The following is a 27,325-nucleotide window of genomic DNA, read 5'->3' as shown; positions in this document are numbered from 1 at the left end:
TTGTCACGAAACAGAACCAAAAGGTGACTGTCGTGATTATGAATACATGCGACGACGTACCAAAAGGTTCCCATGGGGAAGAACAGGTATGAAAACTTTATTCCACAACCCCCGTACTAACCATTTACCAGGAGAATGTGAACCTCCGCCTCTGGATTGTGATTAGTTTTTTTTTTATTATATTCTACATATTTTTATTAAATCACACTGCCTACAGTTGGATAATTAATAAAAATGCCAATAACGTACTGAATTTGTATTTATTTCTGTAGGTAGATATTATTTATTACTTAGGGTAGGCAGAGGTGCACATTATGGCACGTAATGCCACTGTACAATGTACACCCACTTTTCACAATTTATGTTATAAGTCCCATGTAATAGGTGGTGAGCCTATTGCCATATACCGGGCACATTTCCAGACTCCGTGCTACTACTGAGAAATTTTCGAAAAACCGAAAACACCCCAGTAATACTTTGCCCGACCCGGGAATCGAACCCGAGACCCCTTGTTCGGCAGTCGCACTTGCGACCACTCGACCAACGAGGCATTATCTATTACAAAAGGTAAAGGTTTTCAAAACTAGCTTCTACCAGCGGCTTCGCCCGGGGATCGGGGAGTAAAAAGTAGCCTTTGTTGTCCCTTTAGCCATTTTGACGTGATTGAGTAACAAACATACAGACATATAAACACACAAACTCACAAACATTCGCATTTATAATATTAGTAAGATCCCAGCGCTGCATCCCGAGACATGCGAGCGGTTCTAATTTCGACTATCAGCCATTGGGCTTACAACTTAAGTCCCATTGCGGGTAACCTAACATTCGACAAACATATTGTTTGCGGTTGCTACAGTAATCGTGTCAAGGGATCGAGCCGCACAATTAAGTTTTTTTTTTACTGTATATATCCGTGTTATGCCTATTATATTAAAGTATAATATAACAAGTTTCATAGAAATCGGACCGGTACTTTTTTGCGTGATGCTTGAACATACATACATATACATATCATACATACATACAGACAGACAGATTAATTACATTATTGGGTTCGGTGTTTATCTAGTAACAACCCTTACTATTAATTGTAAATACTGTACTGTATTTACAATTTTATAGTTTTATTACAGGTATAGATGTACATAATTTGCACTTTTTCAGTTTTAATATACGTATAGATATAGATTTGGCAAGATACCTAGTGAGAAGATTAGTGAAAGAAACATGTTAGCAAGTTCGCGACCGCACCATGGGCTTAGGTGTACGACACGAGGTATTTTAATATAAAAAATATTATTATTCTATTTTAATAATAGGTGCTTTGCCATCTTACAAATACCACACAAAACAGACAGTTCATTCCACAGTTTCACTGTGTTAGCGTGCCTTTCCTCCAGACATGTGCTATGCTACGTTGCTGTGAATGCGTCTGGCTTCCACCGATCATATTCATTGGTACACATAGTTTAGCAGTGGTACAAACGGGCTCAGCTAAGCTATGTTTTTTATATGGAAAGATGCATGCTATGGATGGTGTAGTGTATGCGCCTGAGCGGATCGCGGGTAGGGTGAACGTGCGCTTGACATACACTACTTCACCTACGTAATTATTGTCAAAGTGTCTTTTATTTAACCCAGTGAACACTACAGATGGCTTCCCTACTATCGATAAATCGCATACTCGAGCTGCGTTTCTGTGCATCTTTCTCGCACAGAGCTACTTTGCGTCTCGCATCTTCATAGTACATCTTACTCGCTCGCTTACATAGCTTAGTATCAGTGGAAACGGTCAAATAGTTTTACAGCTATTAGGTACATCTTCGTAGAATAGCTGCATAGAACATCTCCGGTGGAAAATCACGCTGAAGCGAAAGGTTGGCAAAAAGTGAACAGTTGTGAAGCAGAACTGCCAACCATTTAAGTGATGGGGATGCAATGCAACTGCTGTCGCATGGTAAGACGGCGAGAAGGTGCGGCGGTCACTACGTTGGAAACATTACATCTGGTTTTCTGCATACATTAATATGTATTTATTTAATTTTATTATCTAAAAAGATTCTAAAAGATGAGAAAGCTCTACAAAATATATTTAATTTCTTGATAATGCTTGGCTTCGTACGGTTGTTAGTGTTTCTCGCAACGTCACGCCCATTATCCCCGAAGGGGTAGGCACATTATGGCACGTAATGCCGATATACAATGTATACCTACTTTTTGACCATTTGTGTTAATAAGTCCCAAGTAATAGGGAGTGTTTCTATTGCCATATACTGGGCACTATTTCAGACTCCGTGCTACTAGGGAGAAATTTTTGAAAAATCGACTCGAATCGAACCCGAGACCCCTTGTTCGGCAGTCGCACTTGCGGTGAGTGGTCACTCACCAACGAGGTAGTCTACTGTTAATGTTTCGCTACTATTATACATAGTATGTATAGAGCTTCCTCTTACATCGCTCTATTTGAGTCTATGTTTAAAAAACCGCATCAATAACATATAGTAATATATCAAGTTGATATCGAAATTCAAGTGTCCAATCATAACAGATGTTTTATATTTGTTAAGACTTTTTTATCATGTTGTCAAAAAAACTATATATTGGATTTAACATACTTTTCAATGTATACTTGGGGTATACACTGAAAAGTATGTTAGTATGTATTCTTGGGGTATATTATCAACTAGCTACTTCCGCGCGGTTTCACCCGCTCTGCTTGGCTCCTATTGGTCATAGCGTGATGTTTTATAGCCTATAACCTTCCTCGATAAATGCGCTATCCAACACGAAAAGAATTATTCAAATCGGACCAGTAGTTCGGGAGATTAGTCAGTTCAAACAAACAAACAAACAAACTCTTCAGCTTTATAATATTAAGTACAGATTAGTATAGATTTATACTATACTACGACGTGCATGTGCACCCGAAACACCAGTGGAGTTACAAATGCGTTGCCGGTCTTAGTTGTAGTGGGAGTGGAAGTGGGAAGGTGGGATGCTGCCTTCCCATATTATACCTACTACAATAATTATAGTTACCATAATTATTATGATAAACACACACACACACACACAACACATACAATATTTAATTAATTGTGTAAAAAATCAACGTGTTTTATTTCGAAAGTGGGCTCCGTAGCACGTAGTGTGCTGCCTACGCAACGTAGCCGTAGCACTCAATTGCTACGAGCTGGCTACACCGTAGCAACTGTGAGCTTTAAATTAAATATCTTCAGAGGTCGGTCCCTCTGTTTAATTTGTTTTTAACACATGCCATAAAGTGTATCAGTGCCAAAAAGGTATAGTGAACGTGAAGAACGATTTAAATAGAGGCAACAGCATGATGACGAGCCGCCTACGAAACTGCTACGACGTAGCACAATAGACTGTCCGTTGTTGGAGTCGCCTCAGTATGTATTCAATTTTATTTGTAACAAAATAGACATAGCTAATAGTAATTAAGTGTTTAATAGGTATTCAAAGTTAATGTAGTAACAGTATCTATTATATCGATACAATTGATAAACTACGTATATGATTCACCAGCTCAAACACTTTTGATAAAAAAAAAAAACTGTAAGTACGTAAACTATGTTTGAGATGATTCAGTACAAGGCGATGAAAGTGTTGATCAGTTGATATATCAATTTACTCTTTTTCGTGAATGTATACTAGAAAAAGAGTACCTGGGATCTCTCGGGAATGGGACTGAATAATGTCTCGAAACATTTGAATCCCAAAGTTAATAATTTGATGTAAGCAGCTGGTGAATACAAATGTGTAGTTAGATCGTTGCATAGTTGATATGCGCACGCATATACGTCGGTGTTGGGTCGCGGGGAGCCCGCGGCGGCGCTGTGTGCCCGTGGCGCGCCCTGCCGCGCGATCAATAGCCGCGCTGACGTCAGAGCACGGCGACGCGCCATTGGCCCGCCCGGCATTATTAAATAAACCTCCGAGTGGAGTGTCGCGCCGCGGGCACAGCACCGCAGCACGCGGCGGGCCCGCGCACCGCTCGCGGCTCGCCGCCGCCCGCCATGGCCGACATGCCAGACCTCTCGCATCTCACTCCTGAGGAGCGCGCCATCATCGAAGGCGTCATGATGCGACAGCGCCAGGAGGAGCAGCGCGAGCACGAGATCATGAGGTGTGCCACGTACCCCGCGACCCGCCGCCCTCGCCCCTCCCGTGTCGCCATATACACACATCCGATGTACTGCTGTACTGCACCACTGTTATTCGTGAAAGTGCCGTCACTGTGCCGTGATTCTGCCTTCATTGTTCTACTTCAATGTTATTTATAGCAAGTACTGCATTCCTCGGGCCGCTGCATGCCGTCGGCTGCTATTGTGTTGTCTGATCCCGTTCAACAATCGCTTTCCACTTCATACCTAGGTCATACGAGGACATACGTACGGTTCAGTAAGGACGTAGACAAACACTTCTTTATATATTTTCTATTTCTATTTAATATTTTAGTACTTTAAACCGTAACATATTTTTGTTGCTCGTCCTCTACGCCATTGGCAGGTTTTTTTTTGGTGCAAATATGCTATGGTGTCGCATTAAACGTGCAGATTTATGACGCATCATCACAAATTATTATAGGTACATAATAATTAAATTACGCGTTTACTTCTCATTCTTGATACCTGTTTACCGACATCGTTCTCTATCTGGTTTACATCCAATCGATATCGAGTGAGATATTAATATATTGCACAACGGGGTATCTATTTTATTGAGTTAACGTTTCTAAGCTACGTAAACTAGGTTTTCTTCAGTTCAAATGAATAGAAATGGAAGAACGGTTCGTAGCCCGACATTTTGCTTAGTAGGTTCGGAGCGTATTTTTGCAATTTATTTATCTGACCTACTTTTTGACCTACATTAGAGATAGCTTTAATTTCGGATAAGATACCTATGTACGTATAACACGGTGGACCTACAGGACTGACGAGTCAGTAGTTTGTACATTACATTTTAACGTAACAATTGCTGTTTGGGTATTGCTAATTAATTTTATAATTTAGAAAACAAAGCTTCAATGGAACGAATATTATTTTTAATTTAAACACTATTGCAAGTGAACTTGTCTTTTTTTAGCAATTGCATACGCGTATATTTGTAGTCTGTTCAAACTGACTAGGACAAAGACATGATGGCATTTCAAAGGCGAAGGGTGGCAAAAGTGCAAAAGCTATCGGGGCATCATTCTCTGTAATGTAGTATAGCCAATTTGTTACTTAGTTATTGATTTAAAGAGTTATGAATGAATCTGACAATATTTGGGAGGCATCCGATAACAATGTGGTACATTTTCTTTTGTAAAGATGCATTGTAAAGTAAGTCGTAAGTCATAGCAGAAAGAGTTGAAGATGATGTGTGGTTAGGATTGATGATCGTGGTCAACTCGATCAGTACGACTGATTCCTTAGGTCCTTATAGTCTTGACAGCCAGCAGCAGGTTTAGTTTGGTGTTCAATAATGTAGTATGGCAATGTTGCGTAGCATCCCTTGGGCTGTTACACCTGTTCATAGATATCCGTGAATGTGAGGAACTATCTTAGGTAGATTCGCTGATTGTTCTTATACTAACTTTGATGTATGTAGGTACAGGTGTGTAGATATACCTATCATGAAATAGGTATGAAATAAGGACAGAAGTTAACGTAATGAAGTTGAATGTATTAAGAATTTCTCAATGAGAGTAATGTGGTGTCTGTATAGAGTGAGAAAAGTTTTCATAGAATAAAAAAAAATCATCAACAGTCAGGGTCTTTCCATAAGAGGGCTTAGCCATAATCTTCAGAATCTTTACGCTAAGCAAGCGAAGGCGTTTTAAAGGTTGAGGTTTATCAGAAAGTGCTACAGCCCGGTCTACCTATTTTAATGTGTAGTTCATTAGTCAGTTCTTATGACACTTGTAGTAGTAGAGGTGGTGGTGTACTGTACTCTACTCTGCCGTAGCTGACATGTATTAAACTAGCAAGATTAGAATGTAGGTACTACCTATTCTACTAATGTTATAAGTTTGTATGTTTGTTCTCACTCTCACTTTAATCTTAGAAAACTTAAAATAATGTTTATATATTTAAACGTAATGTACAGACGTAAGCAAGATGAAGTCACGGTGCTGGAGCAGACGATCCGGACTCGGAATGAAATGCACCGCGCTGCTGGTGTAGAGCTCGCTGCCACTTGCCACATCTGCCTCAAGACTAAGTTCGCGGACGGCGTCGGCCACTCGTGCCACTACTGTCGCGTGCGGTGCTGCGCCAGATGTGGCGGCAAAGTTACTCTTCGTTCTAACAAGGTCAACCATTTTTACTCCACACCAAACTATAATTTAATGAATACTTACTATAATCATCCTTTTCAAATATAAGCGGAAATTTTGTCACAAATCTTGTTTTATTACAGGTTATATGGGTATGTATACTGTGCCGCAAGAAACAAGAACTATTATCTAAAACTGGACAATGGATCCACAAGAGTGCTGGACAAGATTCAATGTTATGGCGCATGGAAAATGATCTCCGAGGTTTACCACCACAACCTGACGGGTCATTCGATAAAAGACCGAAACTAGAGAGGGCGCACAGTGCCGCGGAGAAAGAAAACCTCCCACTTCAGCGGTCAGGTAGTGCTCTCCGTCGCCAATATAGTCAACAAGACCAACGATGTTACGGGGAACTAGAAGGACTGGCTAGAACCCACCCACATTTAGTTCATCCGAGACAAAAGGCTGCATACGGAGTGGTGGAGAGCGGAGCGCCTCCCACTTCCCAGTTACTACCGCTCACGCCAGCATCACATCCCCTTCTCCCGCCTCGGTCTTCCTCGTCCGACGATGAAGCTCCAGAATGCGTTTCCGATGAAAACGACGAGTACCGAGATCGGGGTAAGTATGCACGCTGGCCTAACACCCGTCACCCAATCCTTTCACTTGTAACACTACGAGATCCCTTCCATCCAAGCTAATTTTGTTTATCAACCCTACACATTACACCACACGACACACATCAATCAGATACATGTACTCTATCCGTCTACATAACGTTGGTCATGTTCATTACGCAATGATAAAGTTAAGGTGTTCCGTGCGAGGTGTTCATTAATTTAAGTAGCTTCAGGTAATTGTTACTGTTAGTTATCTAAGTATTATTATATCTCACTGAAACTGATAGTGTTGAGCACCTAAACTTATCTGTGTCCATATATGTACTCCATCACGTTGAATCATGTAGTCGATATTAATCGTGTTCATTGTAACATTTTAGAACCCGAATATAATAACAAATCAAGACATAAACACTGTTTGCTCAATCAGTCTTATTTTCAGAGACCGTCAAGTCGTAACGCTTCAAACCTCGCACACAGGAGAATGAGTGCGTGCTAGGTTTGGGGCATTATATTTAGTAAACATGTGATCGTTCGCCGCCACGTACGTTTCGCTTGTTAGCGCCATGCCCTCTGTACGCGCCCGGTAGCCTCCCGGTAGCGCCCGGTAGCCCCCGGTAGTCGCACCGCCTGGCGCCTGGCGATCTGGCGACGAGTGGCCCTCACCCCGCCATCCCCTGTTCGCAGGTACAAATAATGATAAGAGCAGTTCCGAGAGTTCCAGAAGCCAGCGTCAGACGATGTTAAACGAGAAAATGAATAAATTCTTATCGGTGAGAGGGCGAGTTTGTCGGGAACTTATCTAATTATGCGTTGTAATTATATTGCTGAAGTTTAGATGTGATGATCAGTATTACTGTTACGTATGACACTTTTTACTCTGGTGAACCAATTGTGATGGCTGTTGATATCGTCCTATCTCTTCGAAGACAACCGTCTTCAAACCTGTCTTAGGAAGAACATTCATTCATTTTCTTAAATATCTATTATATCTTTGTTTGAAAAATTGTGTAAGTGTCCGATAAGAAATTAAGTAAGCTTCTGAAGTTAAATTAGTGAATGTTCTTCTCTTTCAAAGTTTCTTATTGTTTGAACCAAAAATACGATGTTACATAAATATAACTTTACAATATATCTATTTATTAATGTTACAAATATTTGTGTCCATTTTAATGGCAGGTGGCTTCGACACATTATTTATGGTTCAAACAAACGCATGCTTGGGCGAAAAGAAGTGTACTTGTTCATATTTTTTATTCTAAATCCGTTAGAACTGTTTGTGGTCGTGTACTTTATTTTATTGTTGCTGTTTTACTGTCTTACTCGGATAAGTTTGACACATTCTTTCCGCTTCTGCGTGATGATCACCGCTTTCGATTACTTTATTTTAACCGAAGAAACACGCAGTTTTACTTAATTAAATAAATCATATTTTCGGTCAGTATCACGATCCTATATTGATGGATAATTAGATTAAAACTATAGTAAATAGTAGTAACTTCGTTTCTGGGCGCGTACAAGCGCATGGGTCCATAACAAGAACGGACGCGGGCGTTGACAAGTTGCCTCTACCAGGCAGACATTGTTATTCATTCGATATCATTCTTAGGACAACTAGAGGCATGTGCTCCAGTTCGGCACCCACATCTGCGTAGCGCCAACGTGGCTGCCAACAATTATTACAATTTGATTAATCATTCGCCGGCCGATTACGAGGCTGAGGCTCGCGCTCAATTCGACGTGCCGAGGACCGGGCCATCAGGTGGACGCAGCTTTGATTCTGTGACCGATTGCCGGTGGCGGGCTCGAGACGATGGCGAAGGTGCGTACCTTCGGCCGTATGCACCTGAAGAGGGTCCGCGCCCAGACCGAGCTGTATATAAGAGTGCCTATTTGTGGGAAGACTCCTCAGACAATAGACGGTTCACTGAGAGGAGAAAAAAGACCGTTCGCTTTGACGGGCACGAAGGCGCCGCGACATTTCCGCGGGGCGGGCGTGACGCGTCTGGCGCGCCGCACGACTGGGCGGCGCTGCGCTGGGAGCCCGAGCGCCAGACCAGCCAGGACTCCGCCACCAAAGACTCGGGCATCGATACCTCTAGCACCTTCACCTCCAGTGAAGATTCGAACAGAGGCGATTGCCCTAAGGTACAGACCGCTTCACATTGTGTCGGTTAGTTGCTTCAATTAGTACTCATTTATCTATTAGTTCAGTTTGCGGTTTGATTATGCGTAATATCTAGGAAAACGTACGTAATAGATGATTACTATATTATTATAATATTTGTTTAATAAATACGTGTTGTTTACGTCACGCGTACTTAGCGTTACAAAAACGAAACTCACATTTTGTTTCAATAAAGTTAGGTCTATTACTGTAGCTTACTCATGCGTTCACAAAAGTTTATACTTAGTTTATATATTTAATTGTATGGACCACTATGATACTTATTTTAAACAAAGTAGAACGCGTGCGAGGTACAATATGACATTAATTTCGAAGAATATTATTGGCTGTAGCATGATTGCATTGGCGAGCATGCATTACATCCTATCTATGTTGAGTGTGCACTTCTTTGTAAATTACACGGTGTTAAAGCTTCGTGGAGTAGCTGTATTGTTTTAATAACATCGATAACTTAATCATTTAGACTAGTGACGTATTGAATAGATGTCCAGAGGAGATGACGACTAATGATGTGATGTGATCGTGTCGTACACAGTTTCCGCTGAGCTGGCAGGTGTCTGCGGATGGCACGCGTATGATTGGCCATATGGTGCTTCGGAAGAGCGTCGTGGAAGGTAGTTCACATTCTTCAGCCGCTATCCTCGGCCTGAAAGTGGTTGGAGGGAAACTCCAACCAGACGGTACGAGAATCGCAGTGGTTGAAAAGGTCAAGAAAGGATCCATAGCGGACCTAGAAGGACAACTTAGGATAGGTGAGTGTAGTCGTTGTGGTATTTTTGTGAGAAGTAGAAATACTAAGGAACGTTGTAAGATTTGAAAATAACTGAAAATTATATAAACACTTATACTTATTTGATTGGTTAGGTGATGAAGTTCTGCAATGGAATGGTGTGCCGCTTCAAGGCCGGAGTGCGGAGGAGGTGGCCGCAGTGGTAGCGGACAGTAAGCACGACCTGCACGTGGAGCTCGTGGTGTCGCGGCCTCTCACCGCGACGCGCACGCCTGCAGTGCCCTGGAGAACTCACAAAGGTACCTTCTGAACATAACTTTACCATCTTTGCCATCATCCACGACTTCATTGAATCTGTGTTACAAGACAAGACATATTTTGACTCAGTTATAGATAAGATATATTTTAATTTTGGATCTTAATTTAACAAATATTAATTCGTTGTATACCTGAACAAACTAGTTACATAATGTACGTCAGCAGTGGGGTAAAATCAATTAAATTTTCTGGGCTATCTCCATTGGGGCGGCAGAAAATAAAAGTAAAAGTCATTCCCCGTTGTCAGTACTGCACTGGTGACAAATGTACTGTCGCATTCATTAGCAACATTGAAATACTGTTACTGAAAACTGACTTCAAATTACTAGAAACGTTACAAACGAGATTTATTAACGGAATTTACTGGTAAATTATCAACTAACAAATGTTTTCTGTAAAGAATTAAATTGGTTCTACGTCCGCAGAAGTGTACACGGACGTGATGGGAGGTTGCGAAAAACCGAGTGTGTTGGTGACGTCACCAGGATCTCCAGATGTCCACTCACGGCGCCGGCCCACGCGATACAACCACCATAACGCAAATGTAGCTGGACGCATCCAGGTATGGTAAACATGGCAGTAAAAATCTAATCATATAATCATTATGCTAATTACATTTAGCTACTTGACGACAATAGCGCGGAATAGGATTAGGCGCAAAATGGATTGGCCTCAGTGGTTGGGACGGTATGGCCGTCCCAACTACGGTGCCAGATTAGCTATGTAGCATAAGTAAGTAGCATTTGCTTTGGGCCCCGCGCAAAAGGGAGCCTCCAAAGGCAAACTCATCTCCACTTTGGAGCATTTTTTTAATAAAACCGACACATACTTTATAACAGGGTTCCAGATATAAAAAAAATAATTGTTAGTTTGAAAATGCAACCTATGATAGCAACAACATGGTGCGATTTTCTTCTGCTGTGTATGTGTTTCATAATACACACTCGCATCCAAATTAACCCAATCTTCCAAATGTTTGAGATCGAGTTAACTTTTATTCGGGCAATATTCCAGGGGCGAGGCTACGCTATTAATCTGGCTCAATTCCAATCTCAGCTTATTCGGTTTTATTGAGGTTTTCGTAACAAAAACTTTACTGGGTCAAATATCCGACCCGCAGTCAACTGCATGTACATTTATGAATACCTTTGTTTTACATTAGAACAGGACAGGACAATAAGGCCTCTGATCTGTGGTCATTGATTATTTATAAGTGATTAGAAAATGGATGCTTGTTCTTAATACATATTTTAATTTTGACAGCTCAAAATTTACTTCGACGTCTCCGCAACCCAGCTGTGTGTGACTGTAGTGTCGGCGAGTGGTCTCACTCCCCGGCCCGACGGCTCACCTCGGTGCCCATACGCGAAACTATTTCTGTTACCCGATAAAAGCGAGAAGAGTAAACGACGAACGAAAACTTTAGCTAACACCCTAGAACCACGATGGAATCAAAATTTTGTCTATTGTGGAATTCGAATAACAGACATAAAGCGGAGAACTTTGGAAGTAAGTTGTTGTATTGTATCATTTATTTAACCAACGATGGTTCATAAGAACCTTTCAAGTTTTCGTAGCAGCGTAGTTACCTACATAGTAAATACAAGTACCTATTACCTAATTTAGAACTTACTCAGTCACAAATTTTTATATTTTTAGGTTACCGTTTGGGACTTGAACCGCTATGGCCCAAACGACTTTCTCGGAGAAGTCCTGCTTGATTTAGACAATATCGTGATGAACCATGAACCTACTTGGTATACGTTGAAGCCACACGAAGAAATGGGAAGTTTTAGCGTAAGTATTTTTATATATAAATCCCTTCTGATAGCTTTCACCGATTGTTTAAATTTTTACCTCCATGTGCCAAATCCGAATTTTAGGAGATTTGAACCGTATATTCATTTACTAATTCAATAGAAACTTAACAGGGTGGTACTTCGGATTTAGGTCAGTTATATTATGATCCCCATGCAGGCTACAGCCTATTATCCCTTGTTATACAGTTGGCAAATTTCCAAGCTTGCTTCGATCGGATCAGGAACAGTCGTATTTGTAGCTTGTAGAAGGTAATACGTATGTTATCTAGCTGAACTATATTGAAGAAATTTACCTGTAATGTTGAACTCACCAGAGGTATCGTGAGGACGAGGCCGACGGCGAGCACCTGTCTCCCCCATCGACGTCCACCTCTCGACTCTCGGACTCGGATACGCCGAGCGAGTGCGACCTGCGAAGACATCATTCCCTGTCAAGCCTCGCGTCGAGCTCCAGTCCGCCGCCGCCGCACGATGTAAATATTCCTCCATTCCTCCTTTATAAACATAACCCTAATTCAGTAAAATAGTAGCTGAACATAGATTTTTAACGGCCACTATATTCATTATCATCAATAGCCAAAAGACTTACCACTGCTGGACAAAGACCTTCCCCTTAGTCCACTATATTAATACCAATGCCATTGTTTTCCATAAATCCTACAAAGTTGATCATTCAGTTCCTATTATACTTCCTACTAGTACCTACGCTCAGGATTGCATTAATATTTTTTCAGCGAATGGACATGGAGGGAGCACGGTCTAGCCGGCGCGACATGTCCCCGGCAGGCCGGGTGAGGGCTGCGGGCATGAACAGAGAGCGCGTGAGTTGCTATCTAACAATTACAGTCTGCCACACGTGGCTTCTTCCTCGTACATGACTAATAATTACTTTAACAGTGACAACGACGGTGGTTCTAGCACAGAAAATTAAGTTAATCTAACTAATTGCAAGTGATAATTTCATCTTGAGATCGGGTTCGAATCCTGCTTAGAACCATGGTACTTAAATCTTTGCACGACTTTCAGATGAACTTAATATCCTGGAGTAAATATTTTCCTCTCAGAAGAAAAGAAATTAACAATACTACTACCTACCTACTACCTATGTAACATATGAAAATGGTAATTACTATGCTCCGTCAAATGTTCTGACGTAAGTACAATATAACATCATAGTTACCTTACAGGACATCGTACTACTATTTCTTCACTAGTATGAGACATTACAATTAGCTACTTTTAGGGCTCAACAAGGGGAGTCGGAGGGTTGTCGTGTGTTGTGAGATAAAACGTGGCGATGTGTCTGTGTAGAGCGGCGGGTACGCAGTGGCGCGGTCGCAGTCGGCGGCGGGCGTGGCGCGGCCGGCGCGCGCGCGCAGCAAGTCGCCGCGCCGCTCGCTGTCGCCTCCGGCTGACCGCGACGGTTGGCGCTACACAGGTGCCGCACCGGCGCCCTAAGACTCTACCCACCAATCACAACCACGGACGCCGACATTGTCAACTTTGTCGGCGTTCGAAACTCTTTTCCGATTGGTCCGTGGACGTCGCAATGACAGCGGGCCTCGACCCCGCACGGAACACTGTCGTCGAGACACGCACGTTCTTTCGCCGCGTCCGCTCATCACCACTTTACTGCCACTTACTGTTTCACTTCCTAGCTCTGTTCCACTTTGGTTTTGTTTCATGCATCTTCCGCTGACCTCGTCCTTATCTACCTGATATGAGCACGCTAACCATTGTTATGGGTGTTGACAAGCGCTGTATTCCGATTTTTCGATTTCAAATAAAACAAAACATTAACATGGAAGTCAAATCCGCGAATACAGCGCAATTAATTGTTAAATGTTAATGTAATTCATTTGATAATTATTGCATGTAATTTTGATCTAATGACTGATGACTTATCTTTCAAAGGCTATCTTCGTAAGTTTGTTGTACCTCTACCTACTTACCTACCTACTTGTTTGTATGACTCAAAGAACCTATGTCTTGTTTGTTATGTATGAATGTATTGTATTTTTGTATTTAATAATAAGTATGAATAAAAATCAAAGTTTCAACTGCATGTAATTAACTTGAGTTTAGGAGAAATACGTAACCAGTGGGCATGAAACTAACGAGATGTGTAATATCGCAGTGAACGAGGACCGAGGTGACGGCTCGCGGTTGCCCACGCACGCGTACGCGCCGCGCTTCCAGTCTCGCTCGGCCACGGCCACTCCTACTACCAGCCCCAAGAAACGACAACTGCCACAAATACCTCACCACCAGGTACATACTTTAATTTTATTATTTTACTAAAATAGTAGACAAATGGATAAGTCAAAAACAATATGAGAGTACAAAGACAATGTTAACGGCATGGTGTTTCGTTAGGGCGGGCAGAGGGCGGTGCGCGCGCAGGTGTCGGCGGACCTGGAGGAACGTAAGTGGATCGCCCCGCACCACATTGGCGCCACACTCACCTACCGCAGCACGCCACAAGGTCAATACACGCTGCCCCGCTCCTGTTACCTACCCCCCCCCCCACCCCCACTACCACTACCTACCCTATAAATGTTACCAGACAGTTGCATGCATGGATATTAACTAACACAGAACCGTATTATCCCTGAGCCAAACTAGGCAAGTACCTAGAGTGCAAGATTGCAGAGGGGCGCCGCGAGACGCGCGTGTCCTACTGTCCACAGTGACAGCGCCTACAAGGTGTTTGCCTAGGGCCTCTCTAGATTATAGGTATCCGCCTCTGAACTAACACCATTCTTGCAAGTACCTACTTATGTCTAGCAGTTCCTCACAAGGGAATGTGTCAACTATCAGGTACAACAATGTGACAATCCGCTTTACTACACTTCACACGATAGTTCGATATTGTGTTGTCCTAGAACGTATAGTTATTTCAGTTATATAACTTTACTCAGGTGTCTGAAAGCTGTATTTAAAATAATTAAGTAATACCATCAAAAACATATTCTTGTAAAAAAACGCACCTCAATTTTCCTACCGTAAAAAGTTGTGAGATCCACGTCGGTTATTTTATTTAGTTCCTATTTAAGGTACTTCTGTTTTAAGTTATTATGTAAATTGTTATTATATCAATATTACGTTTATTTTACGGCTTAAATAAAATAGATCGACTTGGTCGTCGCATGAAAATACAAGTATGCCTACATGTGCCCGCGATATCAGACTGACACTAAATGTGCACTACTAATACAGCACGTATAGTTAATGTAGACATATTGCATCTGTACAGTCACTACACAGAATTAAAACATGATTCGTGGAAAGACTGCTTTGTCACATTATTGTTTTATAACATTTGTATATCAGTGAGAACAATTATAATGTAGGGTGGGAAAGACATTACGCAGGACTGTCCGACTCAGAGTTGGCAGCTCGCAGCGGCGGAGGCGCGGGCGCAGGGAGCTGGGCCCCGCGGCGCCGACTGTCGCCCGACAACGCAGCGCAGGACTCCGACCTCGAGTCCGTCGCGTCCGTCACCTCCAGCGCCTTCAGCACGCAGTCCGAACGACCGCGACCCACCAGGATGCTCAGGTACGTCCATACGCAGCTCCAGCATGTGTTACAACCAACATATTATTACAATATTAGGTTTATGTCTACTCAAATCAGTTCCAATATAATTCAGTATTAAAGTTAAAGTTATTATTAACATAACTTTACAGCCGGAAACGAATTCTCCCTCATAGTACATCTTCTTCGTGCGATAGTGCTACCCCTGTTCCTCACTCGTACCCCTTCCGCCGTAACGATCGCCCCCCACGCCGGCTCCTACCGTCTGTCAGTATCCCGGCGGGTGCGGAGCGCGCGGTGCGGCGCCGGCTCCGGTCGCACGCGGCGCCGGCGCCGACGCAGCACCGCGCTCGCCCCACCCGCCGCTTGCGCCGCATACTAGCTCGCAGCCGCTCGGCCGGCTCCTGCACTCGCGAACACCCTCACCACCGGCACGCTTACGAACGTAGTCACAGCTGCCCCGAATATCCCGTATACACAAATACATATAAAATTACTGAAAATCAAAAAGATTATATCTTCCATATGACTCTATCCCGTACACCGAAACCATCATTAGTCACAACGATTTCTATAAATAGGGAGCAACGATCTTTGCCCGGTAATATATACTATGGTCCAGGGCCAACACAATCAAAAACAAATCAAAAGTATATGCATCAGACCAGGAAAAAATTACAAGTTCAATCTGAATCCAGTGACTGGCAGGAAGAAATTCCTCGTGACTTAATGACTAATAGGGAACATTATCAATCAAATGTGAGTAAAGAAGTTAGACGAAGGAGACTCCCCGTAGTAAAAAATCTAAGCATTTCGCGTATACGAATACTTCCTGATATTCCTTCTATAAATTTAAGTAATAAAATTGAACAAAATGTTGCAATTAAATCTGGTGATGCTGATTTAGTACAAATGGAAGAAATAAATTCCCAATTTTACAATTATGATTGTGATGGTACTAGAGATCATAATTCAATCGAACAAGAGAATCTAAATTATTTAGAAAGTTTAGGGGTAGATAATTTAGATGCTATTGAAAACGAAACCGAAACACTGGACCTAAATGAATTTTTGAATATATCCGATTCTAATCCAATCATATCTCAAATAAATCGAAAAAAGTTTTTATCCCTTGATTTGAAAACCAATTATGAACAAAAAAGTCCTAATCAAACAAAACCACTAGATGTTAATAAAACTCAAGATGTTATTAAAAACCTTAAGACCAACATCAACCCCTTAGTCAAAGTAGATAAGATGGAAAAACCTAAATTAGAACGAAGACGAAATTCTGATTCGCTAGTCATTTTGAAAACTTCACCACAGGAGTTATCTACACCCGACCAAATTAGAAACTTGTTTAAAAGAATGAGCATTACTTCCAAAACTACTTTAGACTCGCCTTCCGAGTCCAAAGCGAAGCTAAAGTACGGCAATACCGTTAGTATCAACGAAGTTCCCACTTTCCAAGAATATCGTTCCCCCAATTCCGGATCGCCTCAATCGATTATCGACTTTTCCTTTAAAAAACCCTTGCCTTCCATTATTAAAAAAGCTCGCACCCGATCATATTCGTTAGCAGCGACATATCATCTAGATCGAGAATTTAGTATTATGGCTAATTCTTTGTCTGTTGCTCTTTCTCCCCCGAACCTCGGCTCGCCCCGTCGTGCGCTCACTCCTGTCGCCTCACACCTGCCACTTGATGACATTCATCACGACATTCATGATGTGTCGGTGGAAACACCCATGTTGGATGGACCGACACCGACGGCCGACGCCATATCTGAATCGGCGCACTCACCACCTCAAACTGACCATCACCGACGTGAAACAAACCGTCATAAAAACCAATTGATGACAAAACATGAAAAACCTGTACATCGACGGAATTCGAAACGTAGTAATGACTATGGTGGACGAGAGAATGGACGCGGCAATGGCAGCAACCAACAGCAACAACCCTTGGAGAGGCGAGAGTCACGTCGAGGTCAATTTACTAGGAGTTTGAGCAATGCAGATGTGCCACCGGATGAAAAAACAGGTAATTCGTAAAATATTGTAAAGGTTTATTGGTTCCTTAAACTAACATTTAAAAATAAGGTGTGACTTTTACTAAAGACGGCAGCCTAAGTGACACTGCTCTCGGCGGCGCAGGCGAACTGGAGCCTGCCACCGACGACGTTCTACTGAAAGCGGAACCTCGAGACTACTTTGGACCTGGCATGGGCAAGAAAAGCAATTCTACTTCACAGTTGTCGGCAACAGGTGAATTAAACACCACCAATTATTTTATTGATTCAACTGACTTCTCACCTATGGCAATTAGAATGTGCAGAACGTAAACAATTTAAGTGTTGGTGCGATAATCACAGGTCGGAAACGGAGGTTAGGTTTCGGTAAACGTGGGAAAAATTCGTTTACGGTGCAACGAAGCGAGGAAGTGGTGCCCGGCGAAATGCGTGGAGGCATGAGTGGAGTCTCAAGGGCCTCTTCAGCCTCTAGCGAGAACGACGAAGACAGGTTCGCGGTGTTCGGCACCGTCGACATTGACACAATAGTGTGGCACCTGGCCCGGGGCGGTAGATCACTCGCGTATAGACACTTCCACGATACAAAGGTCGCGAAGAAACGACAGAGAGGCCATCTGCATAAAGATGTAGAACTATGTTCAAACAGCATGTTATACAATGCCATAAGACAAATTAATATGCTATGTCGCTTATGTAAAGTCAGCTAATGTAGAGAGAGCTTTTTCTGGTAAATGTGAATTTTAATGCTGGAGACAATATTTTGCACCCCACTTGGAGATAATGTTCCAAATTGGTACACCCTTTGATTAGATTATTTTTTTACTGAGAGTGTAAATTACAATTGATTTCAAATGACCTGCTCAATAACTTATCTCAGTACCTATGTGATCATGGTGATAATTGTCATTGTACCTATCTACATATCTGCCGTGGAAGTTGCTTTGATTCCACTCATATCACATCATAAGTAAAATCAATGGACAAAATAACTTGTATATAATTTTAGCCAAATTCCAAATCAGAAACCAAATACTAAAAAGAACAATTAATACCTATGTGAAATAATTTGTTTTAAAAACTAAAGTAACAATCACGTCAGTCACACATTTACAACTTACCTACCCACTATCGTTAAACGGTGGTTGTTCATAATAGAGACAATGTTTCGCAAAGGTATGAATTCCTGAAATATGTAGATTAATGTGCTTTTGGACGGGTAATAAATGTATGTTGCGCCGTTGTCCGTGGCGGGCGTGTTGGCGTCGCGTCCGCCGGGCAGCGCGCGCCAGTCGTGTAGAGGGCGGCGGCGCGCGACGCAAGCGCTCCGGCACCGCCACTACGGCCTTCAAGCGCTCGCACGAGGTGTGCGCCACCAGCCTTGTCTCCATATCTAGCTCGGAGGGATCCTCGTAAGTCGCCCGCTCGACCGCTCCGTTTTACGCCGCAGTTTGCAAGCTGCCTGCAGACTTCCATTTTGTATGTGCGCCTCGATGTTGCTCGCGTCTTCTAAATACTTTGCCCCTCTCTATGTGCCTTTCGTCTTGTCAAAGCATGATTCCAATTATATTGGTGTGTTTCACTCATACTTTTCTGTTCAGCACGCACGTGTCTTCTCTTGCATAGGAATCGCACCCTCTCGTACGTACGTAACATGAGACCGCTAAATTATACGCCGAAGAATCTGCGTGTTCGACGTTTTTACATTTTCAGTCACATATATCCAGGGACAGCGAATTCGACAGTCGAAAGTGAAGCGATCCTGATTTCATGATGCACGATTGTGATTGGATGATAAATGTTGCCTGAAAGCCTATGATGTATGCACTTATTTTTGGTCCGTTACACAAATTTTCCATTTTTGTCTAATCGTTGTACACATACTATCTACATCAACATCATGCATGTCTCACTTGAATATCACTAGTACTGTCCATTATACCAACTGTAAGTACCCAACATTACCAAAATTCAGATGACAATGCGTGAAGTTTTTAAAAAATCACCGTTGCCTGCATTGTGCCATACAACTGTTTTGAGTTTCTGTAAAAGCTTAGGAAACGTGATGTCAGAAGAGTGCAGGTTTGTTGTTGTGTTATTCGCCTATGACTTTCTAGAGCTATATAAATATCTACCACAATGTTAAATTAATGAATGTAGATAGACCGAATCCGAGTTAGAATAGAAATGAATCTGTACGATCCAACTTTATTTACTATTATTTTATTAAACATCTTTATAGACTTAATTCTATTTAATCCACTAAGATCTACTACCTATCTACTTAATAGATGCAGACCATTCTCTAGCGTTTCTTGCACCTTTACACAATTACATCTACTAGTTAGATGTCTTGATACTTTAATAGAACCTAGAACCTGGAATCCACGTGCTCTGCCTTAACTTTACCAATTGATGCATCCGAACGACTACCGCCCTCTTCTTCACTATTGTATCAATGTTGTAAATGTTGTATTTAATTATTTTTATTAACTATTTCCTTTAGTAGTGTCTAAAAGGTCTGGTTAATATTTTTATTATTATATCTTCTCTGTGATTACCTTGTTTTAAAATATTTCAAATCAATCATTTTTGTAAATTTCTTTTAATCATGCATTTAAAGTAGGCTCTAAATTAAAAATAAGTCAGCAAATCACGAGTGCCTCGTGACTTGATTAATTCTATGTTTACGCAAACACGAAGGCGTCTTCTTACAGAGCCACCTGGGTCATTATAAAAAAATACTTAGATTTATTAAATTACAAAGTACTGATTCGGGCTCGTGAATTGTTGTTCTGTCTAGTCCACAAAAAAACGAAGTCTAAATATAGTGTCGGGCCAATTTCTCAAAAAGCCTGGAATTCATCCAACTTCTTTCATTGATCGGGATATTATAACGTGTATCACCTATTTTAGATGGTCTCCTGGTATGAGAGGCTCTGGCTCGGACGGAGGTGGACTCTCCGATTTCATCGACGGCCTAGGGCCAGGACAACTAGTCGGCAGACAGTTGCTGGGCGCGCCCACGCAGGGCGACGTCCAACTATCCATGTGTTACCAGAAAGGATTCTTGGAGGTTCATATTCAACTATGATAAAATATATATATTTTTTTTTATTTACAGTTAATAATGTTTAACACAATTAATGCTTGAAAAGTATATAAGTATAAGTAGCAAATTATAAACTAGTTTCGTGGTTTTTCAGGTGGAGGTAATCCGTGCTAGAGGCCTGGTATCGCAGCCAGGCAGACGGACCCTGCCTGCGCCTTACATTAAAGTGTACCTAGTTAGCGGCAAGCGTTGTATTGCTAAAGCTAAGACGAGCACGGCGCGCCGGACGCTTGACCCACTCTATCAGCAGACGCTTACCTTTAGAGAAAACTTCAAAGGTTGCGTATTACAGGTGAGCTAACTTTATTCATGTTTACTTCTTGCTCTATTTAAATAAAAAAATATTCAACCACTAATGTCCTTTGTATTCACAGGTGACAGTGTGGGGTGATTACGGACGCATAGAGGGTAAAAAGGTGTTCATGGGTGTGGCGCAGATCATGCTGGATGACCTAAACCTGTCTAATATTGTCATAGGATGGTACAAACTCTTTGGAACTACTTCATTGGTAAGCCTTCTTTTGTTTCAATGACTCGAATACTATATCGCTATATCTATATTACTAATGATTATTATTTTCTTTTGCAGTAACCAAGGTTCTGCACTGTCTACAAGTGTCAAGTGAACCTATATCACAATAAAAATTATAAATTGTCCAAATAATAAATTTAGTGATACTGCTTTAATATCATAATAAAACGCAAATATCTTGAATATAGGAAATTTTCTATAAAACGAAAGGTATAAAATAATATTAATAATAATTTGTATTTTTATTTTCTTTTGGAATGCCTACCGGAGTTTTGAATAGATAGCATTTTATAGCAATGAAACAAATGTATAGTGTACTCAATAATATGTAATTAAGTATTAAAAGCCAAATGCAATTTATGTATATTTTTTTATCCTTACCAGCCAATTTCACCACTATTGAACTATTGGTGTCTATACCATTGTCTAAAATTCGTACTAGAAATATAAAAAAGTAATACATTTGTAGTGAAATTGGCTCAAGAATCCTATTTCATCCGTTTCTTATAGGAATAAATAAATCCTGGGTTGTTAAAAAAATAAAGTCATTATTTGCATATTTATATTCCACAGATATGTGTATAACATTTCCATATTTAGCATATCCATCTCATTGCGTCTAATACATCAATCAGTCTAATATTACCGCAGGACGTGAACAACGGTAACAAGTCCATAAAATTATACTTTACATTCAACATATTAATACTAGCTAGAGGAAAGAGGCAAACTCAATATGTACTGGGGTTGATAGATAAAGAATTCTGTTTACAAAACGACATGAGATTTCACTCTCAATAGTTACTTATACTAAAATAACATAGTTAGTAAAGTACTAACCTTGATTTAAACAAATCTGTAGTCCTGTACAAACTAATGTATTGGTCTATGTTAAACTTGTCAAAACTGTCACAAACTCAACACTTAGTGCAACATTTGCTTGGGTTGCTTGGAAGGTGAAGCACCCGGTAGTCTGCCTTCCCCTGTCCTCTTCACGCCAGTAGATTTTATATCTGCAATGCCAGATTAAATATTACACACTTATAACTACACCTTATTGAAATAACAACAAGTATTAATGGTTTAAGTGATGTGACATACACCTGCTATTACACGCTACGATATCTTTATTTACACACTACTGAATACAATCTTCAACAGTGTGTGTGCGTACTTACCTCTATGTAATGGAATTAATAGAATAACTGTAGAAATATGGGACTAATAACAACTGTCGAAATATAATTATATTACTGCAAGCTCAGGCTTGTACTTGTATTTGTACAGTTATTATATCAGTATAAAACGAACGACACAAAACATAATAAAAAAAATATAAGGTCCTCTTTATCAGTTCTTTTTCCTAATTGTATGCCTCTTACTAAATAAGTAAAGACAATTTCGAACATCATCAACAACAATACATCGCTTGGTAAAAACTATGCTCAAAAGACAGAAAATGTAAATAAAACTACAAAAAATAATACAAGGTCCTACATCTTAGTCCTGGTCCATAAAAAAACAAATAAAAAAAAAGTAACAAAACATAAATAAAAGAAAACACTAGATTCACGATGTTCATTGCGAATGTTGATTCTATATGAAAAGTAAAATAAAACAAAGTACACAGTTTTACACACAACGGCTAGTTACGTAGCTTACCGACACCAGCGACCGCCGGACCGCGGACCGCGGACGGCGCGACTCGGCGTGCCATCTAACAGTCCCCGGCCGGGGGCGGCGGCGAGCTCTTGACGCCACCTTCTCCGCTCTTGTTACTTGTTTGGTTTTTTGCGACAGTACCTGTAGTGTACATATCCTTGTGCTAATGCTCAAACGAGCATTCTGAAAGCACTGAACAATTCACCGAACAGAATAACATACCTCATATTCCTGCAATCCCTTTCGAAATAGTGAAAAGCTGTTATACTTTTGCTAATACCACAAAGGTTACGTTATCGATGTAGCCGGATATAATTAGGATGTCGTAGAAAAACTGCTATAAAGAAGCTAAACTGAAATTGCTTTCCAGGCTGTATAATGGAAACACTCGCATGGCAATAATTTGACAATTCATGACTGATGGTTGATTCATGTTATGACACTACTAGACATATTTTCAAGCTATATCAACTTTATTTTTTATACAGAACTCTTGCATGTACCATGAGCTTTGCATGTAAAAACAAAAACATTGTATTAAGTTGCTCTTTTCAAATAATTAGTGACATTATACCGATTGTTTTCACCTAAAAAGACCGGGACTAATAAAGTAGGACCTTATAATGTGTTTAGCTGCAAGAAATTAGTAGATGGTTAGTAAAAAGTACATTGTAATACATACCTTGCAACCACCTGACTTGGGTAGCTGGGCCGTATCCTTTCTCGTTTCGCGCGGCGATGCGGAATATGATCGCTGGTTTAGTGGAGGAGTCGACGTGCGCCGCGCTGAGGGACGCCTGCGGCACCACGCAAGTGTTGGCCTTGCCGCAGTATACACGCACAAACGCGAGTTGTGATTTCGTGGGTTCCTAAAAGCATAGAATTTCTTTGTTAATAATTTGAACAATGATAATTAATTGATACAATATAGAAAGTACCAAGTATACAAATGAATTTACCTTAGATGGTGTAGTTGATCGCACGGCTAGATACACTGAGTATTCGAATATGCCTTCTGCGGCCACTTGCGGTGGTTCCCACGACAGATGTGCTCCCTCAACTGATTTTGATATTTTGATGGCAGATGGTGCACCAGGGAAACCAGGTAAGCAAGTCTTAAATGCAGATTCCTACAAAAATAATTGATTCAATTATCGAGGTGTAAACTACATGAACCTAAGAGTAGTTAAACTTTAATATTTCAAAATTTTATAGACTTGATAGTACTCTACTCACTTCACTGAATTCACCACGTCCACAGGAATTAATTGCAGCAATTCTGAATTTGTAAGCAGTACCATGCTCGAGCGGCGTAGTGGGTAGGCCGGTTAGGTCTGGTAGATTATCTAGCGATAAATTGGACAAATCCACATTGGGGTCCGAAATATAATTTTGAACCTGTGATTAAAAAAAACATACATTAATGCAAAATCTACATGTAAGTAATAAGGATCAATAAAATAATAAATAATTACCGTAAATGTGTTTCCTTTAACAATTCCAACAGTGTACCATGCATCCTCATCATGTTGTTTTGGCTCTTCTTGCTCTGCCTGAAAATATTTATAGAAGTCTTACCAAAAAATTCAGTGCCGAGTTTCTGGGTACTCAAGTTTGAACATCAGAATGGAATAAGTGGTTGACTAGAGCTTGCTAAGGTGTCGTCGTACTTTAAACTGTAGATGATACATTTTGTGAAACAATTTTGATACTAATACTATGGTTAAAGGAAGCTATATTTATGGTTTGCGAGTGTAAATCATGAGTACCCATATAAGTATATCTGTACCTGGTCATGTTGGTGGTGCAGCGCGGCGCTGGCCAGCGTGGCCAGCGCGTGCGCGGCGTCGGTAGGCGGCAGCGGCGGCGCGGGCGCGGCCCCCGCCACGGGCCCCGAGCTGCTCACGGCGCCCTCCGCGTCGCCCGCCGCCTCGCCCGCCGCGCCCTCCGCCGCCACCGACGACGACACACCTGCGCCACCCTCCTCGCCTACACACACACAAATCAATCTCACACTCATCTACAGAACCATCATGGATGAATAGAATACAGAGAAATAACAAATATATACTTTGAAATTAGGAAAATATTAGCAATATATCTCTTTTTAAATAGGATATTGCAACAAATTACCAGGTAACATAGTAGGTGAGAGTAATTCCGAGCCATTAGCAGTCATGGTGAGCAAAGGCATTGATTCACTGACTGTAGGCATAGTATCAGCAGCACCCTCCATCTCTGATGTGTCGGCATCACTGAATCTGGAACATTTATTTGAGACTATTAGTATTTTCTAATTACATAAGATTTTAAAATACAATATTTATGACAAAACATAAATAAACATTCCATAACCACTTAGTAAAAATCTGTTTTCACAACAAATACTTAAGGTACAGATTTCCATAGATATAATACTAACTCATTGGGCTGCTGTTGTGTTGCAAGAGAGAAAGAGTGCAGTACTGCTGGTCCATTGGCTGTGGAGGAAATAAGAGGAGCTTCTGTTTGTCCACTGCTAGTTATATCAGCACCACCCTCGGCTGTGCTTGAACTGAGGAAAATAAAAAATTACATGCATTTTCCGTTTGCTATTATTTGAACAAGCAACTAATAAGATGCTCCTACCTAATGCCTGTGCTGAGAACATCCTGAGCAGCACTGCTAATGTCATTGACATCATCACTACTGGCAACACCCTCCCCACCTCCCATATCTTCGTCCATGGTGCTAGATTCATCTGCAAATTTAAACTTACATAAACCACTGGTATTTGTTACACATATTGTAGTAGACAGAGAAAACAGAATACTAATACACATGAAACAAGCAAAAGTAGATACTTTTTTTTACTTTTTATTCATTCCTACATCCCCTACTCATTGATAGAGGGAACTGCTAAATATATTTGTTACCTTTTCATACATTACGGTCAACTTCAACTTTACCATAAAAAAAATGTATATACATTTCCTAATTTTAGTAACTACATCTTTAAATTCATTCTCCACAAGTAATACCTAAACTTACCATCTTGCACAATTGGAGCACCGTCACCCTCACCAACACCACTGTCAGTAGGCATTGCGGAACTAATGGACTGGTCTGGAGACTCTTCAGCAGCTCCTGCCATACCTTCAGCTTCGTCTAAACTCTGTTCTTTCATCATCGGGTCTAACTGGCTCTCAGTATCCTGGATAAATAAAGAAGAAAAGTAAGTATTTAAGTGTATGCAATGTTGTGGTATATTTATTAATTAGTTCCATTGTAATTACGTAGGTAGAACTTTTCAATAAAAACATTTCTTACAGGTGTAGATAGACAGTTGTCTCCAATGTACGCTGATTCATCTGCTACAGTTCCCGTGGTGGTATCATCAATATCCATCTCTTCTTCAGCCTCTGCTTCAGGATTTGCTACAAATAACATTTTCTCTTACAAACATGCAAAAAAAAAGCACCAAAACAAAAAAGCTAACATATTAACAACTATGATAATTATATATTACATAATATAGATGTAGACAAAACTAACTTTTGTATAATATTGGCAATTTATTCTATAATTGTAATGGTGATTTCATAATAATAGTTTTTTCCTGTCTGTTTCAAAGTTAAAGTGCCTGAATATTTTGACCGGTAACGGTAAAAATACAAAAGATGTGACTAATTACCTTGCTCGGCATGCTGTTCACCATCATCACCTTCAGCTAACTGGGCTGCAGCATCAATATCCAAGCCATCACTGCTGCTAGTAGGCCCTCCATTTGTAGCTACAATGGTATTCGTTCTTATTTATTTGACGATCGAAAACAAATCATGCGTACTAAAACTTTAAATGCAGTTTTTACCGCTATTACATTAGCCGAAATAGCAACACAAATGCAAATCAAAATAACGGTGTCAAATCTAATCAGATTCGAAGTTCGACACAAGTCGGAAACCACAACTACACTGTGCAATGAAAGTACATGCTTATCAACTTTACCTGATTCCTCAGCAGCAGCAGCTTCTTCGTTACTTGTTACATTACTTTCAGAAGCTTCGATAGCATCTCCAGCTTGGTTCTCTTCTAAAGGCGACACTTCCGCGCCATCGGGTACCTCGGCGTGAAGCGCAGAATCTGACTCCATTTTATAGCGAATGAAAGTTTAAATCAACATAAAAATGAAAAATATTGAAACTTAACAAACAATTAGAGAATATTAGTTAGCATATTCAGATATTTCCGAAAATAATTATTTTATTTGACACAAGCTCCAAATTGCCAAAGGTAGCCATAAACCATAGAGCCCAGTTGGCGTCTTCACTTTTTTTCCACTTGGAATATTCATAGACAAAACATGGACTGAATAGTGGGGATTTTAAACAATACTTAAGTAACCTAATTATTTAAAAAACAACTTTTATACTTAATTACTTTATATTTTTTTTAAGATTATACTCTAATTTGAAGAATTTTGCCTTTTTTTAAGAGCGTATTTTCGG

At 40.7% G+C, this 27,325-nt stretch overlaps 2 protein-coding genes across 23 annotated transcripts; one reads left to right on the top strand and one right to left on the bottom strand.

The window, feature by feature from the left end:
• Positions 1-3,233: 3,233 nt before the first annotated feature.
• LOC118262313 (regulating synaptic membrane exocytosis protein 2) lies at positions 3,234-21,536 on the top strand. 20 transcript variants are annotated; one of them, XM_035573555.2, is made up of 22 exons: positions 3,234-3,416; positions 6,118-6,322; positions 6,430-6,910; positions 8,519-9,057; positions 9,633-9,849; positions 9,962-10,126; positions 10,571-10,707; positions 11,409-11,654; positions 11,805-11,942; positions 12,280-12,438; positions 12,700-12,786; positions 13,277-13,403; positions 14,103-14,236; positions 14,342-14,450; positions 15,319-15,523; positions 15,655-17,546; positions 17,606-17,770; positions 17,878-18,025; positions 20,449-20,608; positions 20,739-20,936; positions 21,019-21,153; positions 21,234-21,536. In XM_035573555.2, exons 2-22 carry the CDS (start codon positions 6,173-6,175, stop codon positions 21,234-21,236), a joined length of 5,595 nt encoding a protein of 1,864 aa, XP_035429448.2. In that variant the 5' UTR covers positions 3,234-3,416; positions 6,118-6,172; the 3' UTR covers positions 21,237-21,536. The 20 variants fall into 20 exon arrangements, with proteins under 20 accessions (XP_035429448.2, XP_035429452.2, XP_035429445.2 ...); XM_035573552.2 differs by lacking the exons at positions 3,234-3,416; positions 17,878-18,025 and adding exons at positions 3,904-4,153; positions 18,833-18,944; XM_035573550.2 differs by lacking the exons at positions 3,234-3,416; positions 17,878-18,025 and adding exons at positions 3,904-4,153; positions 18,815-18,944.
• LOC118262314 (host cell factor-like) lies at positions 21,487-27,144 on the bottom strand. Of its 3 annotated transcripts, XR_007705765.1 has the most exons (14): positions 26,826-27,144; positions 26,512-26,610; positions 26,148-26,254; positions 25,869-26,031; positions 25,467-25,578; positions 25,261-25,392; positions 24,972-25,099; positions 24,628-24,827; positions 24,314-24,391; positions 24,075-24,236; positions 23,798-23,968; positions 23,521-23,707; positions 22,839-22,979; positions 22,036-22,189 (listed from the first exon to the last, which is right to left on the bottom strand). XR_007705765.1 is itself a non-coding variant. In XM_050697135.1 (13 exons), exons 1-13 carry the CDS (start codon positions 26,968-26,970, stop codon positions 22,101-22,103), a joined length of 1,773 nt encoding a protein of 590 aa, XP_050553092.1. In that variant the 5' UTR covers positions 26,971-27,143; the 3' UTR covers positions 21,487-22,100. The 3 variants fall into 3 exon arrangements, 2 of the variants coding, with proteins under 2 accessions (XP_050553092.1, XP_050553093.1); XM_050697135.1 differs by lacking the exon at positions 22,839-22,979 and having other exon boundaries at positions 21,487-22,189; positions 26,826-27,143; XM_050697136.1 differs by lacking the exon at positions 22,036-22,189 and having other exon boundaries at positions 22,836-22,979.
• Positions 27,145-27,325: the final 181 nt, after the last annotated feature.

The sequence above is a fragment of the Spodoptera frugiperda genome, chromosome 12 (genome assembly GCF_023101765.2).
Source record: "Spodoptera frugiperda isolate SF20-4 chromosome 12, AGI-APGP_CSIRO_Sfru_2.0, whole genome shotgun sequence".
NCBI classification, from domain to species: Eukaryota; Metazoa; Arthropoda; class Insecta; order Lepidoptera; family Noctuidae; genus Spodoptera; species Spodoptera frugiperda.
Note: the sequence above shows the minus strand (reverse complement) of the source record. Positions and strands in the feature narration are given on the sequence as shown.